The sequence below is a fragment of the Crinia signifera genome, chromosome 3 (genome assembly GCF_055691185.1).
Source record: "Crinia signifera chromosome 3, ASM5569118v1, whole genome shotgun sequence".
NCBI lineage: Eukaryota > Metazoa > Chordata > Amphibia > Anura > Myobatrachidae > Crinia > Crinia signifera.
The window spans coordinates 193,041,336-193,056,436 of NC_139219.1; the positions used below are offsets into that span (position 1 = coordinate 193,041,336).

The following is a 15,101-nucleotide window of genomic DNA, read 5'->3' on the forward strand; positions in this document are numbered from 1 at the left end:
TTCATTTGCACTGTGTTTAAACGTGAATTTTATGGGGGTCTCCATATCATTGATCTCACCCATCATCACCTCAAACAGTTCCACTCCACCATTCCATATCATAAACAGGTCATCTATGTACCTGCAGAACATCCGGATATGTTGACTAAATCGATGTTCAAAAAACATCGTACGCTCTAATTCAAACCTATAGATGTTCGCATATGAGGGGGCGACCGCCGCCCCCATCGCACACCCGGATGTCGGCAGGTACATAGCACCATCGAAAATGAAATAATTTCTGTTAAGAATTAATTCTAAAAGGGATAGAAATAGCTGAATATCAAAACCAAAACTGTCGGGAAGCTCATTAGGGAAAATACGCATATACTCCAACCCCTGTTCATGGGGGATTGAAGTATAGATGCTAGTGACGTCCATGACGCACATAATGGTATGTGCCTCAATGTTAGTCACCTGATTCAGGCGATTCAAGAACGATGTAGTATCTTTAAGGTATGTGCTGCGGCGCATAATATGCGGCTGCAGCAACATATCCAATAATTGAGATGTAGGTTGATATAAACTCCCCCTAGCCGAGATGATGGGTCGGCCAGGTGGGTTGACAGATTTTTTTATGTAATTTGGGTAGGGTGTATAGCACTGGAATGACAGGACTCATCACCTTGAGTGCGCTGGCACATTTCTGGTCAATGAGCCCTCCACTCAGCGCCACATCTGCCACCCCAAATAATTCATGCTGGTAACGTTCTGTTGGATTACGCTTTAGCTTAGAATAAACTTCAACGTGGTCCAATTGTCTATAAATTTCACTACGATACTGTTCGATATCTTGTATCACTATACCGCCCCCCTTGTCGGCAGGGCGGATAGTGATACTTTTATCGTTTCCCAGTTTCCTGAGTGCCTGAGATTCCACATTTGATAAATTGCGATGTTTAACAGGATTAGCATTAGTATATTTATGAACTGAATTGTCTAGCAGTCTAACAAAAGTTTTAATAGAAGCATTGTTACTGCAAGGATCAAAAGAAGATTTATTAATCTGATTAGAAAATTTAGACATTACATTACCCACATTAGCATTGGTAGAGTCCTGGAAATGTTCTCTAACTCGCATATTCCTACCAATGCGATGTATGTTACATTGCCACTCAAATTCATTATGGTCAACGGTGGGTATAAAAGACAACCCCTTGTTCAATACCCTTTTCTCCACTTCCGACAGGGGTCTTTTAGATAAATTGAAGATCAGTTCTTGGGCGGCTTGCGACCTCTTGAACTGCCTTTCACATTCGCCACCTCGACGGGTTCTTTGGCTTTTACTGCTCTTCCTCTTGTAACCCTCCCTAAAGGGGGATGGGCAGAAGTAGAGGGCTCATCAGAATTGGCCACATTAAAGTCACTATCACTTTGCGATGATGAATGCTGGTGATTGCGATAGTTTTTCTTATTGCGCCAGGTGCGCCGATTATAAGAAGGTGCTTGCCGCTGCATCGGATCAGGTCCTGTCAGCCATCGATATACAGTATTATACTCATAATCCTGTTGGACTGTGAGTAATTTAGTTCTTTTGAATCGAAGTAGTTCAGCTTTATAGGTTTGACATTGATTATTTAGCTTGGACTAGATTTTTTCATGCTCCTGGTTACTCAGCAACACCTGATGTTCATTAGTGAGACTGTCCAATTTCTCCTTAGTGTGCTTAAGTTCCTTGCCGGCTTGCTCGATGACAAGGAGCATTAGGTCCAAGCTACATTTGTTAAGTACCGCAACCCAGCGGCGGCAGAACTCCGGGCTGGTCCTCCCAATTGTGGGGGTATTCCGGACCCTAAAACCTCGGGGAATCAATTTCTGGCGATAATAATCGGATAGTGACTGTCCGTGTAATAGAAAGTCTATTTCCCTTTTGCGTAATTTGAGTAAACGATGGTACATATCATCCGCTGTAACGTTAACCAGCTCCAAGTCAGATGTAAATAATATTTGGGACGCCTCATCAGCAGAGAAGTTCAAAGTCTCCCCCTTAGGGAAATCCAATGGTCCCATATCTGCATTGCGATCCATGACGGACTGGACTGAAGCAGGTTCCATATTGTCCGGCACTCTAAGCACTGTATCCACAGACAAATAGATCCAATAAATCACGGGTGGTGCCTCTACCCTTTAGGAGTCCTGACAGGGAATCCAATGTATATCTTGTATCGGTATGGCACTCACCAAACTTTCAAGCAATAAGCTGCGCGCCCTTGCGTCAATCAAATAGTAGTCACAGATCCCCAATCCCGCAAGAAGGAGAATCAGCACGGCACTGCAGCATAGGTTCAAACGTGTTTATTCACCTCAACGTTTCGGGGAGTGACACCCCGTCTTCAGGAGGACATGTGCAAACATACAAACATACAAGTGCTCACCTTAAAAAGGGGATGCAGGCCACCTCCCATCTCTACAATCACCGCCTCGCCGCCCAGGTGCCGGATTCAGGTGCACCGCCGACTGAGAGTGATCTTATCAGCGTGCGTCCCTTGTCTCCATGGGAACCACGCCACGCCACCAGACATCCATCCAGCCATACGACCGCGATAGTATGCCCTTAGCGTGGCCAGGTCACCAAGGCAACACTCCACAACAACCACAATATATATAAAAAAAACATTTGCGTAAGAAGTTGTTTCAAACTCTCTTTCCAGTTAGCTCTGTTGTTCACACACTGGGTGTCGTGGCATCTTATGGTGCTTCAGGGCACTTGTAGGGGTACCCTAGGTTGGTGGTCAAATTATGTATAGTTATTTTTAGAGGCAAAACAGTTTTTGTGGCTTCCAATGATAAATAAAAACAAATGCTGTCTATCACCACATAACTGAGGTGCGCAATGATTCAGAAGAGTTCGTGAACCATTGATACCCTTTTCACACTGCACCTCAAACCTAGGTTATTGCTGGCTCGGCCCAGGTCAAAGGTCTGTGTGAAAGCACCAAACCTTATATCCCAGGTCGATCAACCCAGGTTTTCGACTAAGAGGTTAAACCAGGGTCGCCCTGTGTATAATGGATGACCCTGAATTTATGTAAAGTGCTTGACCTGTGTTGGACCTGGAATCCGACTCGTCAGAGCACATTGTTACCTCTATTCGCTCTTTCAGTGAGACTTAAGGGGCAATTCGCAGTACTACACATCACTGTCGCAAGCATAGGCAAAACGCTGAGTACAGATTGCTCCGCACACATCGCAGGTGCACCGTTGAGCGCCATGATGTGTGCTGAGCGATCCTGCTTAAGCAAAATGCTCAGCAGAGGCTCTGCCCCTTGCCCCGTGTGTACGGATATTTACACTAAATTTAATATGCAAGGTATTGTAACTTATTATTTTAAAAAATTTAGTGGACTTGAAGCTTCTCGCTTGGAAAGCAGTTTTTCCTCTGGCTATTTTCACAGCCTGTGAATTGTCAGAGTAGCAATCTACCTTGTGGATCCCCATATTTAATAAATGGACGTTATTTTTGCACAACTATGGCCCTTATTCTGGTTGGTGCGGCCAGAGCCGCACACGGGGCTCCGGCCGCACAAACCAATCCCCGCCCACCCTACGGATCGCCACGGCTGTCCGTACACGGACGGCTGGCGATCCGCATAAAAATGGTGGAGGCGTACGCCTCCACCATGGTGGGAGCTGCCCCCTGCATTCGATGGTCGTCGACCATCGAAGGCAGGTCCGCACGCCGCGGCAGCTCCCGCAAGCTGAGACCACACGGACAATCGTCCGTGTGGTAGCTTGTATGGGGGCTGAAAGCTGACATCCGGCGACGTCAGCTTTCCGCCCCCATGAGTTGCGTCATGGCCTCATTACCATGCATACGCCCCGCGTTTGCATGGGAACGCCCATGAAACGCGGGGCGTACACATAGGGAAATGAGGGCATGATGCCTCTCACGCCCCTATACGCCCCCTTTGCGGCGGACGAAATACGTCTGCGGCGAAGGGGGCTGCACATGCGCAGATTCACCTCTGCGCATGTGCAGAGTAAAAACATCGGCGGTACGGCCGCACGCGGGCCGTACCGTCCGAATTAGAATAAGGGCCAATGTTATCAGTCTATGGTAGTTTTTTTGATTAATTTAAATCGCAACATTGTAATTTGCCCTGGGTCAGAATATGTGTTTAGGAGAAGATGTATACCTTAATCTTGTGCCATTGTGGTGAAAGTTGTTACATGTATGATCAGGTGGGTCATTTTAACCTGTGTATATGATCTTCCTGATTTTTTTTTTTTTTTTTTTTTTTTTAAATTGTAAGGATGATTGAGAAGATTAAAAAAAAAAAGCAAAATTAATAACTTCTGTGTCATTGTTAATACAGTGTCTAAACAAAAAAGTAACTTTTTGTTAACTGAATCGTAAGATCTTTGAAAATGTCAAGCAATTCATAAACCAAATCAGTCTTATGAAATTCTAATGGTGCCCACACACGCACCGATCCTGGCGGTGTGATGCTATGCGATGGGGTGCGCGCTCCCGCGGCACCTCATTGCACAGTACAAAAAGTATGTGCTGCACATACTTTTTGTACTAGCTTTTTATCGCATAGCATCACATGCACAAGGCATACGATGCGATGCTATGTGTGCTAGTTAAGCACAGAACGCACGCCGGGATCGATGCGTCTGTGGGCACCTTTACACAGATATTGAGATTTTGGGTACTTATATGTTATTTGGGCACCCACTATAGTAAGTACGCTCATACCCCCACTATCCATGTCGGTGTGGAGTTGATATTATATAGTGTGGCGAGCGTAGCGAGGCGAGCGGACACGTAAAACTAAGCAAATGGCTTAGTGGGTGCCCAGCTAACATATAAGTACCAGATTTTGTCATAACCTTTCTGGAGTTTGTGCACGTCTAGTTCTCTGTACTGACATCCACTGAGTGGTAGCGGTAAACTGGTATGGAGGGGTCTGAACTCCAGTTACTTAAAGGTTTGACAACATTGCATAACGTAATAAAAAGACATGCAATATGAAAAAAAGCCGATTCCATATGACCCAACCTCAGTGATGCCGGGTTAATTTCTTGGATTTATTTAGGTAGAACCGTTTTGCAAGTATGACTTATGCTTGGATAGGATTATCATCTATGGTTATTTGGCTACAAAATAAGTTGGCATGTCTCCAAGCAAATGATTGTTGATTGGATTACGATTTACCATGCTTTTTGTACATTTTGTTAGGAAAACTGGTTCCTTTAAAATGTTTAGGCCCACTCTAACCAGTGGTTGAGAGGGATGATGTTTGGAATCCGGTGTTCAGAAGATAGCGGTATCCCCTCAGGCATAATGCCAACACCTCTTAGGTGTCTGTGAACGTATAAGCATTATACCACGATTTTCCTTAATAGAATATGGATGGTAACATTTATTTATTCTATGGGGAAACTGATTATATAGTAGAAACCTGTTAGGGACTTAAGTCCCTCATACATTAGGCGGACTTGTCTGAAGGACAAGTCGGACCTAATTTCCCCTGAGCTCCCCTGGCAGCTGCCTGGGAGAGCTCACTATGATTTGGCACTTTATGTGCCATTTTCTACATGGGATAAATCGCATGCGATTTATCCCATGTAAAGTTCCCTGGCAGCTCTCTCTTAGCTAATCAGCAGCCGGCCTATCTTTTGAATTTTCAAATTCTGCCGCTGCTGTCTGCAGTGTCCGCTCATCAGACTGCCCGCTCCGCCGCTGCACCTACAGCCCCCAGGCACTTCACGCAGCCTGGACCCCACGCTGCCCAGGTTTTTTATTTTTTTCCGTGCGGACTGCCTGCCCTGCCCTCACAGCCATTGGGTGATTCGTGCTGCCTGCCCCCTTTACATAGATGTGCCAGCGGTGCTTCACCGCTGGCACACACCTACGGATTAGAACAACACATTGTGGGTGCTAAAAAGCACCCGCGATGTGCAGATGATGGGTCTGATCTGACAGATTGAACCTGCAGCAGGTTCAATCTGTAGGGTCCTACCCGATGCCCACGGGACCTCGCATCGGGTCGGATGGGATGTCAAACACATCTGATTAAGGGCCTATTTCTCGGCCTGATCCATCATAATCGAGCAAAATCAACCCAAATTGGATAAGTGTATGGGCACCTTTAACATTGGGACTTGTATACATTACGTACGACTTTCCTGATCTTTATATCTTCATTTTTATTATCGGAGCTCAACAGAATTCTTACAAACTATATTTGCTGAAAACCGGAATACATCACTTTCCAGCAGTAGCTTTTTTTGCAGGATGCCATGAGTACAAATACCTGCAAATCCCTCACTTCAGCTGATGATTTAGCTACTGGCTTCTAGCTTGTAAGCGCTCTGGAGCTGCAAAGGCCTGCATACAAACTCTGTAAAATATTCAGTCTTCCATATTCTATACTTGTGGTGCTTGAGACGAAATAGTGGCCAAGGAGCCACAACACTGTAAACATCTGCTTAATGCTATTATTTTTATTAAAAGTATAAATGATGCACTTTTCATACAGGATATAGATTTCTAAACATTTCTACATTAGGGTACACATTTGAAAATCTATTATGTACGAATTATTGTTTTCAGCCAAATTGAAATTCTAGTCCTGCTGAGAAAAAACAAAAACAAAAAAAAAAACACACACAACTGGGCAAAACCATGTTGCACTCAGGCGAGGCTGATGTGACGTGCAGAGAAAAAAAATCTAATACCCCTTTTCCACTAGTAACCTGGGTCAGACAGGGTAATTTGTCCCCGGTTCAGTGCCGGGATGAACCTGGGTTTAAGACACATTTCCACTACAGTGCTACCCGGTAGAAGAGACCACAAATATTTATTTGAAAAAGTTTGTGCTTTTATTTTAGTCCCAAATATTCAAAAGTGTCTTCACACAATACATGTACCTAGACATGTAAAAAGTGCACATAAACCTGTACAAAATGCACACGAAAATACCCCAGAAGCTCCAATCAGCTTTGTTTTTCAAATATACCAGGTTGGGAGTGTTTCCACTAACCCTAAACCAAGGTCCAAACTGGGTCCAACCCTGATCATTACCTGGGTTGGAATGCTGGGGAATCCAAACTGGGTTATTTGACATGGGAGCATATCCACTAGCAGAAAGACCAGGTAGATGCGTGTCCCCGCTGACATTTCCAGGTTATTTCTGCTAGTGGAAAAGGGGTATAATTCTCTCTCTGAACATGTTACATTTGCCCCACATACAGTGCAACATGGTTTTGCCCAGTTGTGCACTTTTTTGCTTTGCTGACAAAACGGAATCAGGCCCAGTGTGAATGCACTTTATAGTTTGTCTCGGAATTCATGGGAAATCTGGACGAACATTGCATCATTTTCATCTAATGTGTACCAAGCTCAACTTCTGAATTGGCCAGATCTACTCTTTGCGTATCTGACACCCATAAATCCAGTTTCTTCAATCAAGAAATATCTATAATGTGTGATAATGCAAAGCCATTTGTTCTATTAAAGGGTATCAGTGGTTTATTATGTATATGGTTGTATGTTTTCGTTTTTTTTAAAACGCCTCTGATTTATTTTTGTTTAGGTAAAAAATTACCGTCACTTGGCACCTGACCATTTACTGCAAATATGCCGAAGAGTAGGGCCACTCCTCGAGAAAGACATTCCTCAAAGTGTCCCTGGAGTGCTGACACTATTGGGAGCAGGCCGCCAGTCTCTGCTTCGCACAAATAAAAGTATGACCACTCCATAACATTTTACTCCGAATTTACTTAAAGGAATAACTTTACACAATTGAATGCTCTTTTTTTATTTTTTTTTAATCTGTTTAGGCTGTAAACATGTTGTATGGAAGGGTTCGGCTCTTGCAGCTTTACACTGTGGAAGACCCCCAGAGTTGCCAATAAATTATGGAAATCCATCAAGTATAGGTAAGTGTATTGAGAAAAATACCTCACAAATCTAATCTGAATTACACAGGAGCTGTAGCCAAGTTTTTATGCTTTGCCAATTTTCATAGCTTGCAGACATCCGGTGACTAGAAAAGCAGTCACATGCATATGTAAGTTTGCATGATTCTTGCACTTATGTCCACTGGCAACTGAGGAGGCAAGATGAAGGCTGAGTACAGTGAGGGCCTCTTTGGATCATTGCATGCATACGTATCTGAGAGCCGATGGGCAAAGCAGCTTCAATTCTGGTTGATGATGGATTTCAGCACTACCACACAGCTCATAATTAATAGAATGATTCTAATGGGCACATCTTTCATTGTTCTGGCAATTAAGGATTTGTTCGTTAGCAAGGATTTTACCTGACATGAGTGGCTTCTTATATGAGGTTTATCATTTTTTTACATCTACCAAATCGAGGTTAAAATTGGCATTAAGTGTATCTAATATATACCTAGTGGGCGGGGCGCTGATGCACAGGTGCAGCATAAGGGGGGCGGACCTGGCCTGCCAACGGCATTGTTGTGGGCGGTCCCGGGCCATGACATCATGAAAAAGGGCAAAAAGAAAAATAGACTGAGCAGGCAAGAAAATATAGAATGTGTACACTATGCCTTGAATGCACATCAAATAGATATCGAATAAAAAAAAGTTCAGCTCAACAATGGAATGAAAAGCAAATGCAAATTCAAAAGGAGGTGCAATTGGGGAAATCGAAAGCAAAGCGAATCAAATAGAAAGTTATTGAAATCGATGCATATCTACACCTTTAATTGGAACTGCAGAACTTGTTTCCTAGCACGGCGCCCATCGCATACCGTACTTAGTGGTATGCGATGTGATATTCATGCTAAATTAACAGGAGTGCTTGTACAATGAAATATCGCATAGCATTGCATGACAGCAAATGGCATGCGATGCAATTTTTTAATTGTACAAGCACCCTGATGGGTGCTTACAATGTTAAATGCACCCCCATTGTCAACGCCACCCCCACTATCAACGCCAACACGAAGCGTGGCGAGCGGCGGTGGTACGCGACCTCCGGCTTTTCATACTCCCACTATCCACGTCGGCGTGGAGTTGATTTTATATAGTGCTACCGATCCCGAAGCATGGCGAGCGGCCGCGGAATACGAGCACGAAGCGTGGCGAGCGAAGTGCAATACATGTAAAGTAATCAGTGTCCCCTCACTGCGCTGGCCACACTATCTAAAATCAACTCCACGCCGATGTGGATAGTGGGGGGTATGAAAAGGTCGGAGGATGCATACCACCGCCCCTCGCGGGCTTGTTGCACTCGCCACACTTCGGGTTGGCGTTGATAGTGGGGGTGGCGTTGCCAATGGGGGTGCATTTAACATTAAAAGCACCCATCAGGGTGCTTGTACAATAAAAAATCGCATTGCATGCCGCTATATTGCATGTGATGCGATTGTATAAGATGTAATACAATCAAAATCGGGGGTGCCGTGCTAGGAAACAAGTACTGGAACTGCTACTTGTGCCCAGTTTTGCATATGCACACAGTTTTTGTGACTGCTGTAGTTTGCTGTTTGGGATGCAATCAAATCTAACTTTTTCCTCAGCGCCAATGTCGGTGGGATTAAATTTGCCTAAAAATTTGACTGTACAAGAACAACATCTTTTGTAATTCTACTATGCCTAGCCAACACAAAGCATATGTCAGTCCTGCACCTGTTACACACCTGGGCCCGCTCACCTCTTTATTCCATATGACCTACTAGTATGACATCAATTTTTTGGTTCTCCTCCCTACAGTAACAGAAGATCTTAAGTAGTTCCATGGGTATGGGTTATTGGGTCGAGCCACCAAATGTCAACATGCATAAGGTTGACCACAGAATGTTGACATGGTTTAAGTTAACATTTGTAAGGTCAACATGGATAGAATGTTCACACAAGCATTAGGTTGACAGTGTCTAGGTTGATAGTCAAAAGGTCGACATGGGTTTTTCAGGACTTTTTTTTTTTGTCCTGAATGTCGAAATGGTCGACGCGGACACCGTATGGGTGCATCACGTGCCCTCTCATGGTTTACTGCGATCTGCATGCTTCTGGCACGGTGAATCTCTATTCTCTGCATTTCTCATACAACAACCTAATGCAGTGGTTCCCAAACTTTTTGAATCACGGCACCCTACAATATCAGAATATTTTTCACGGCACCCTTAGGCCAAAAGTTTGTTAATGAGAATTTCAGAAACAAATATTAAATCAAATAAGGTGTGATTAAATTGTATCATTAGGTCCAGTTATGTGGTGACCAACATGATTAATTTCTGTTTAGCCACATATTGTATAATTGGAAGCCACAAGCACTGATTTTGCCTATTTCATTGGTCATACATAATTTGAATTGGTTCTGGACCACCACCCTGAGGCACCCCTGCAAGTGCTCCAAGGCACCCCAGGGAGCCTAGGCGCACAGTTTGGGAACCACTGCCCTAATGGATGGTAGGGCATGAGATACCTCCTGTATGCACCTATTGGCTCAAAAAACAAAACTGAAAAACTCATGTTGACCTTTTGACTGATCTAGACACAGTCGACCTAATGCTTGTATCGACCTATTTTAGCTATGGACCTAAGCCATGTCCACCTTAAGTGGTCGACATTTTGTGTGTCAACCCAACTACTGTATACCTTTTTTTTTTTTTTTAATTTCGTGATTTTTATTGGTTTTACATGCATACAGAACTTTTAAACAATGGTGTTACATTGGGTGCATACATCAAATGTCAAATGTGGCACATCAAAGAGCAAGTAAGCAGAGGAAAGTCGTAGGAATATACAGATATTTTCACATAATCAGGAATAAGATTATCCACAACGGATATTACCTCTCCAGGATAAAGAGAAGTACAGCAGGAGCCGGAGGCGCCATCCGGACTGTCGTGTACAACAATTTAGAAGGGGATACAAATATAGCTTTATAGCTCTCAAGTATCCATTACGCACCATCAGATTACAATTCAAATCAGTCATTGGACAGAAAACACCATTGTTTAACTATAAAAGCTACATACCTATAATAAGCTATCTAAACTACCCAACGCAAAACCCCCCATAATGACCCAAAGTAAACCTCCCCAAAACCCCCCACCCTGTATGACCTAACCCCAACCTAGGTATACCTGGATCCCTTAACAACCCCCTCCCCAACCTACCTAGCACTAACTCAGAAGGGAGTAAATTAGCAGCCACTAGCTATATTTAGCTAATTTAGCTTAAACAGAACTAATTTTCCCCTATCTCCCCCCCTACCCCCTACTTCTACGCTACATTATCTATCTACCCCCCCCCCCCCTCCCACCCAACCCATATAGAGGATATTAATCGAATGTGTTGACAGGGGCAGTGTCACAGACAACCTCCCCATATCCCCCCTCCCACGTAAAAGGATAATAAACGAATGTGCTGACTGGGGCGGTGGCACGGTATTTATAAAAAAATATATATAATTATATATATATACCTAGGGCATCATCGTACATCTACAATGTAGGGGAGGGTCCCATCACATTCAACACCGGGCAATATAGCATAATGATTGCAAGTTATATAGCAGGATACATACGTCTAAAAATATAGTGTGTCAGAGAATATCAGAGCATCAGATGGACAAGATCAGCTGCGGCACACCTAACCCCCCCCCCCTCCACCAATGACAGAGTATGAGGGTAAAGGAACCCCACAGCAACCAGATTATAACATTATAACAGGGTTCACAGAGGAGATGAACTGCAGAAAAAGAAGAAAACAATATGTCAAGAAAGTAATAATCCGTATTTTAAAAGGCAAAATATTAAAGGTTTAAAACTAGGTTGCGTCCAACCCTCCCACATTGAACGGATAAGAGAAGCCTTATTAGTATTAATATACATCCCAATATAAGAAATATCATGTATAGAAATAGAGTAATATAGCGAGAAAAGAAACGCAAGAAGCATTAATCTAGCCAGTCACTTCCCATCCTTAGAGCCGCATATATAAAAACAACAGCTACAATGTAGGAGAGGGTCCCATCATTCCAATATTAGACATATATTTCTTTCATGTAGGCCCACACCCCAAGTCAACAAAGGTACAAAGGCGTAATAGAATATCCTTAGTCTGGCCAATATTCCGCATTGCTGAAAGAGAATGTCATAAATGCTGCTGTAGGTAGGAGAAATGAAGTAGGGTGCAGTGAAGCCGTATCCATGCATATAAGGACATGAGTCCAAAAGTACTCCACGTCAGGGAAGGCCATCAAAGAAAGTACATCCAGGTTGTTAGTATACATAAGTACAGTGGAAGCCACAGGATTGAAACATTGAGGTATAATATCTTCTCCAGCAGCATACTTATCAGTGTATCCAAATTTCCAAAGATATGAAGGAACACATCCAGAAGCGTAAATATATAGTAGAGTAAAGGGCTGTACTGCTGCAGGATGGAAAGATGGAGGAGGTTGTAGTGCAGCCTTGTCCACGCATATAGGGACAGGGGGCCGTAAGCACTCAGAGTTAGGTGAAGCCATCAAAGAGGGTGCATCCAGGATATTAGCATACATAGATAGCATGGAATTCACAGGTTTAGAGCTTTGATGCACAGCTATATCTACTCCAGCAGCATATGTATCAGGAGTATAGGGGGTAGAGAGTACATCTCTCTGTACTTCAGTGAGCTGAGCAATAAGCCTTTCAGTAGAGACATGTATAGCCTGCAGGATTTGGCAATAAGAGGATTCCATATTGATGGGACTGATAACTGGCCAGGCAGAAAGTGGGAGTATGGTGAATAGCACCTACAGTCAGTGTATCTGGACTGTGTAACAACCTGCGTGGCAGCACGAGATCCAAAATGGCCGCTGTAGCCCGGACAAACAGCCAGCCCAGGCACCAAAGTATAGGCAGTCACCCGCAAGGAGACCGGAGGGGGGGCCAACAGGAGATCGCCAGGCAGCGCAGTCCAGTACGCTCACCGGGTCCCTGTCACTCACACGACGCCGCCGCACCGGATGTTCGGCAGGTGCTGCAGAAGAGGATGTCAGGCCGCAGTGTTTCACCTAGCTGCGCCGGCTCCGGGATCGGCGGTCTGTGTGCATACAGAGCTCCCCGGGTGCAGCGGCAGATCCAGCAACCGTGGAGGGCAGAATTCAGCGTTGCCAAAACGTAGGATGGGGGTTTTCAGGATAGATACCCGGGGAGCTCCAATGTCCCGCGTCCTACCCGCTTGCCGCCGTAGCCACGCCCCGCTACTGTATACCTTTTTAGCATTCCAAAGTTTATCAAACCATTATCTGTCACTTATGATCTTGAGACCAGCTAGAGCAGAGGTGGGCAACAGGCGGACCACGGGCCGGATGCCCACCTTTACTGACGGTTAGCACAACCGCAGTGTTTTACAGCGTGGGTCTGTGAATCTCACAGGATGGTGGAGAGGTTACACTCATACAGCAAGTCGACGCTAGGCCACGCTCCAACACGTTTCGTCATCAACGGACTTCGTCAGAGGGCTCCACATTTAGGTCGACAGGGTCATAACGTTGACATGGGTAAGGTCGACAGTGAAAAAGTCAACTTTTTTTGTACCCTCATGTCGACTGTCAGCATAAACACTAAAACGTACCACCGCGTCCCCTCGCATGGCTCGCACATTGGGCACGGTGCCTTGCTATGCTCGGCACAATATTCTATTCTCCCACCATGCCCTAGTGGATGGTAGGGCAGGAAATAATGTCTGCTCAAAAAAATATAAAAAAAAAAACCATGTCAACTGAATGACCCGGTCGACCTTACTGCATGTCGACCTAAACGCATGTCGAACTAGTGGTGTCGACCTACTTGGTGGTGACCCAATGACCGTTTCCCGTTTTGATAATCCATCCCTTCCTTCTAACAGCCCAAAAATTGACTTCAGGGATGTGATCACTAACAAAATACTATACCTATTTATATTGACATAGCTACAGGGTTAAAGCTCAGTAGCACAATGGATAAACAGTCACAATCTCGCTAAAGGAAACAAACAGATAATTATCTGCGTTAAACGGACAAACTGTTATTTTTTTATTCTTAACAGCAAGTTGCATGTGCTACTTTTACTGTATGTTACACATCAGCTAGTTGATCTAGTTAAGCACTGCATTAATGAAATGCATTCATGCAGCAAACCTGGAGAATGTATAAGTATAGCAGCGTGCTGTAGCAGGATGGCATGACACTCCATTGCTTTAGTGCCGGGTCCTGTACAAGTGAAAGGGAGGCGGGTACCTGTGCGTGCCAGCTCACATTCAGTCCATGTCCTCGCAGGAGCATGCTATTGTGCCTGCCTCGCATTGCTGCATGTGCAGCAATAAACACAGGCATAAACACAATCTAAAACTCTGATTTGGAATCCATTTACTTCATAAAGAACACTTCATCCTCCATCTGCAACCCCAGCAATCAACATACTGCAGTGATTTACCTGACACAACAACACCTACAGTCTGAACAACGTGGACACTGATCTCCACACTGAATTAAGTGCTGTCACACACTGCTTCTGTCTCACTTATACATGACCTATACTTCCTGTAGGCTCTCCACGCTTCCAGTACATCACCTTCTCACTACTCATTCTAGGCCACTCCAACCTCATTCTATATCACTACTCTGAACAACTTTACACAGAAATATGGCTCCTCGATCCAGTCCCATACCAGTACTCGCTGTCAGGTCTCACCCCCTCTCAACTTCCACACCTCTCACACGCACCCACACAACCTAATTACTATCTCACCTGTCCCCTCCCTTCCTTTCTCCTGTGCTCTCTGGAATGCTAGATCAGTCTGCAACAAGCTCCACACTATCCACGACCTCTTTATCTCCCACTTATTTAACCTTCTTACCATAACTGAAACCTGGCTCTCCTCCTCTGACACTATCTCCCCTGCTGCCCTCTCTCTTATGGAGGCCTCTCCTTCACACACTCGGTCAGACCTGATGGCCGCAAGGGTGGAGGAGTGGGCATCCTCCTCTCCCCAACTGCACCTTCCGTGCCATCCCAACTGAGCCCTCCCTCACATTCTCCACCTTTGAGGTACACACTATCCGCCTCTTCTACCCTATTCACCTCCTTGTGGCTGTAATCTACCGCCC

The 15,101-nt window shown here is 44.6% G+C and overlaps 1 protein-coding gene across 2 annotated transcripts in view; it reads left to right on the forward strand.

The window, feature by feature from the left end:
* The window catches only part of PHIP (PHIP subunit of CUL4-Ring ligase complex), a 110,093-nt gene that overhangs the window by 31,752 nt on the left and 63,240 nt on the right, over positions 1 to 15,101 (forward strand). For both annotated transcript variants that reach the window (XM_083177163.1, XM_083177164.1), the window contains exons 5-6: positions 7,584 to 7,734; positions 7,831 to 7,929. In XM_083177163.1, coding sequence (XP_083033289.1) covers positions 7,584 to 7,734; positions 7,831 to 7,929 — 250 coding nt within the window. The remainder of the gene's footprint in view (positions 1 to 7,583; positions 7,735 to 7,830; positions 7,930 to 15,101) is intronic.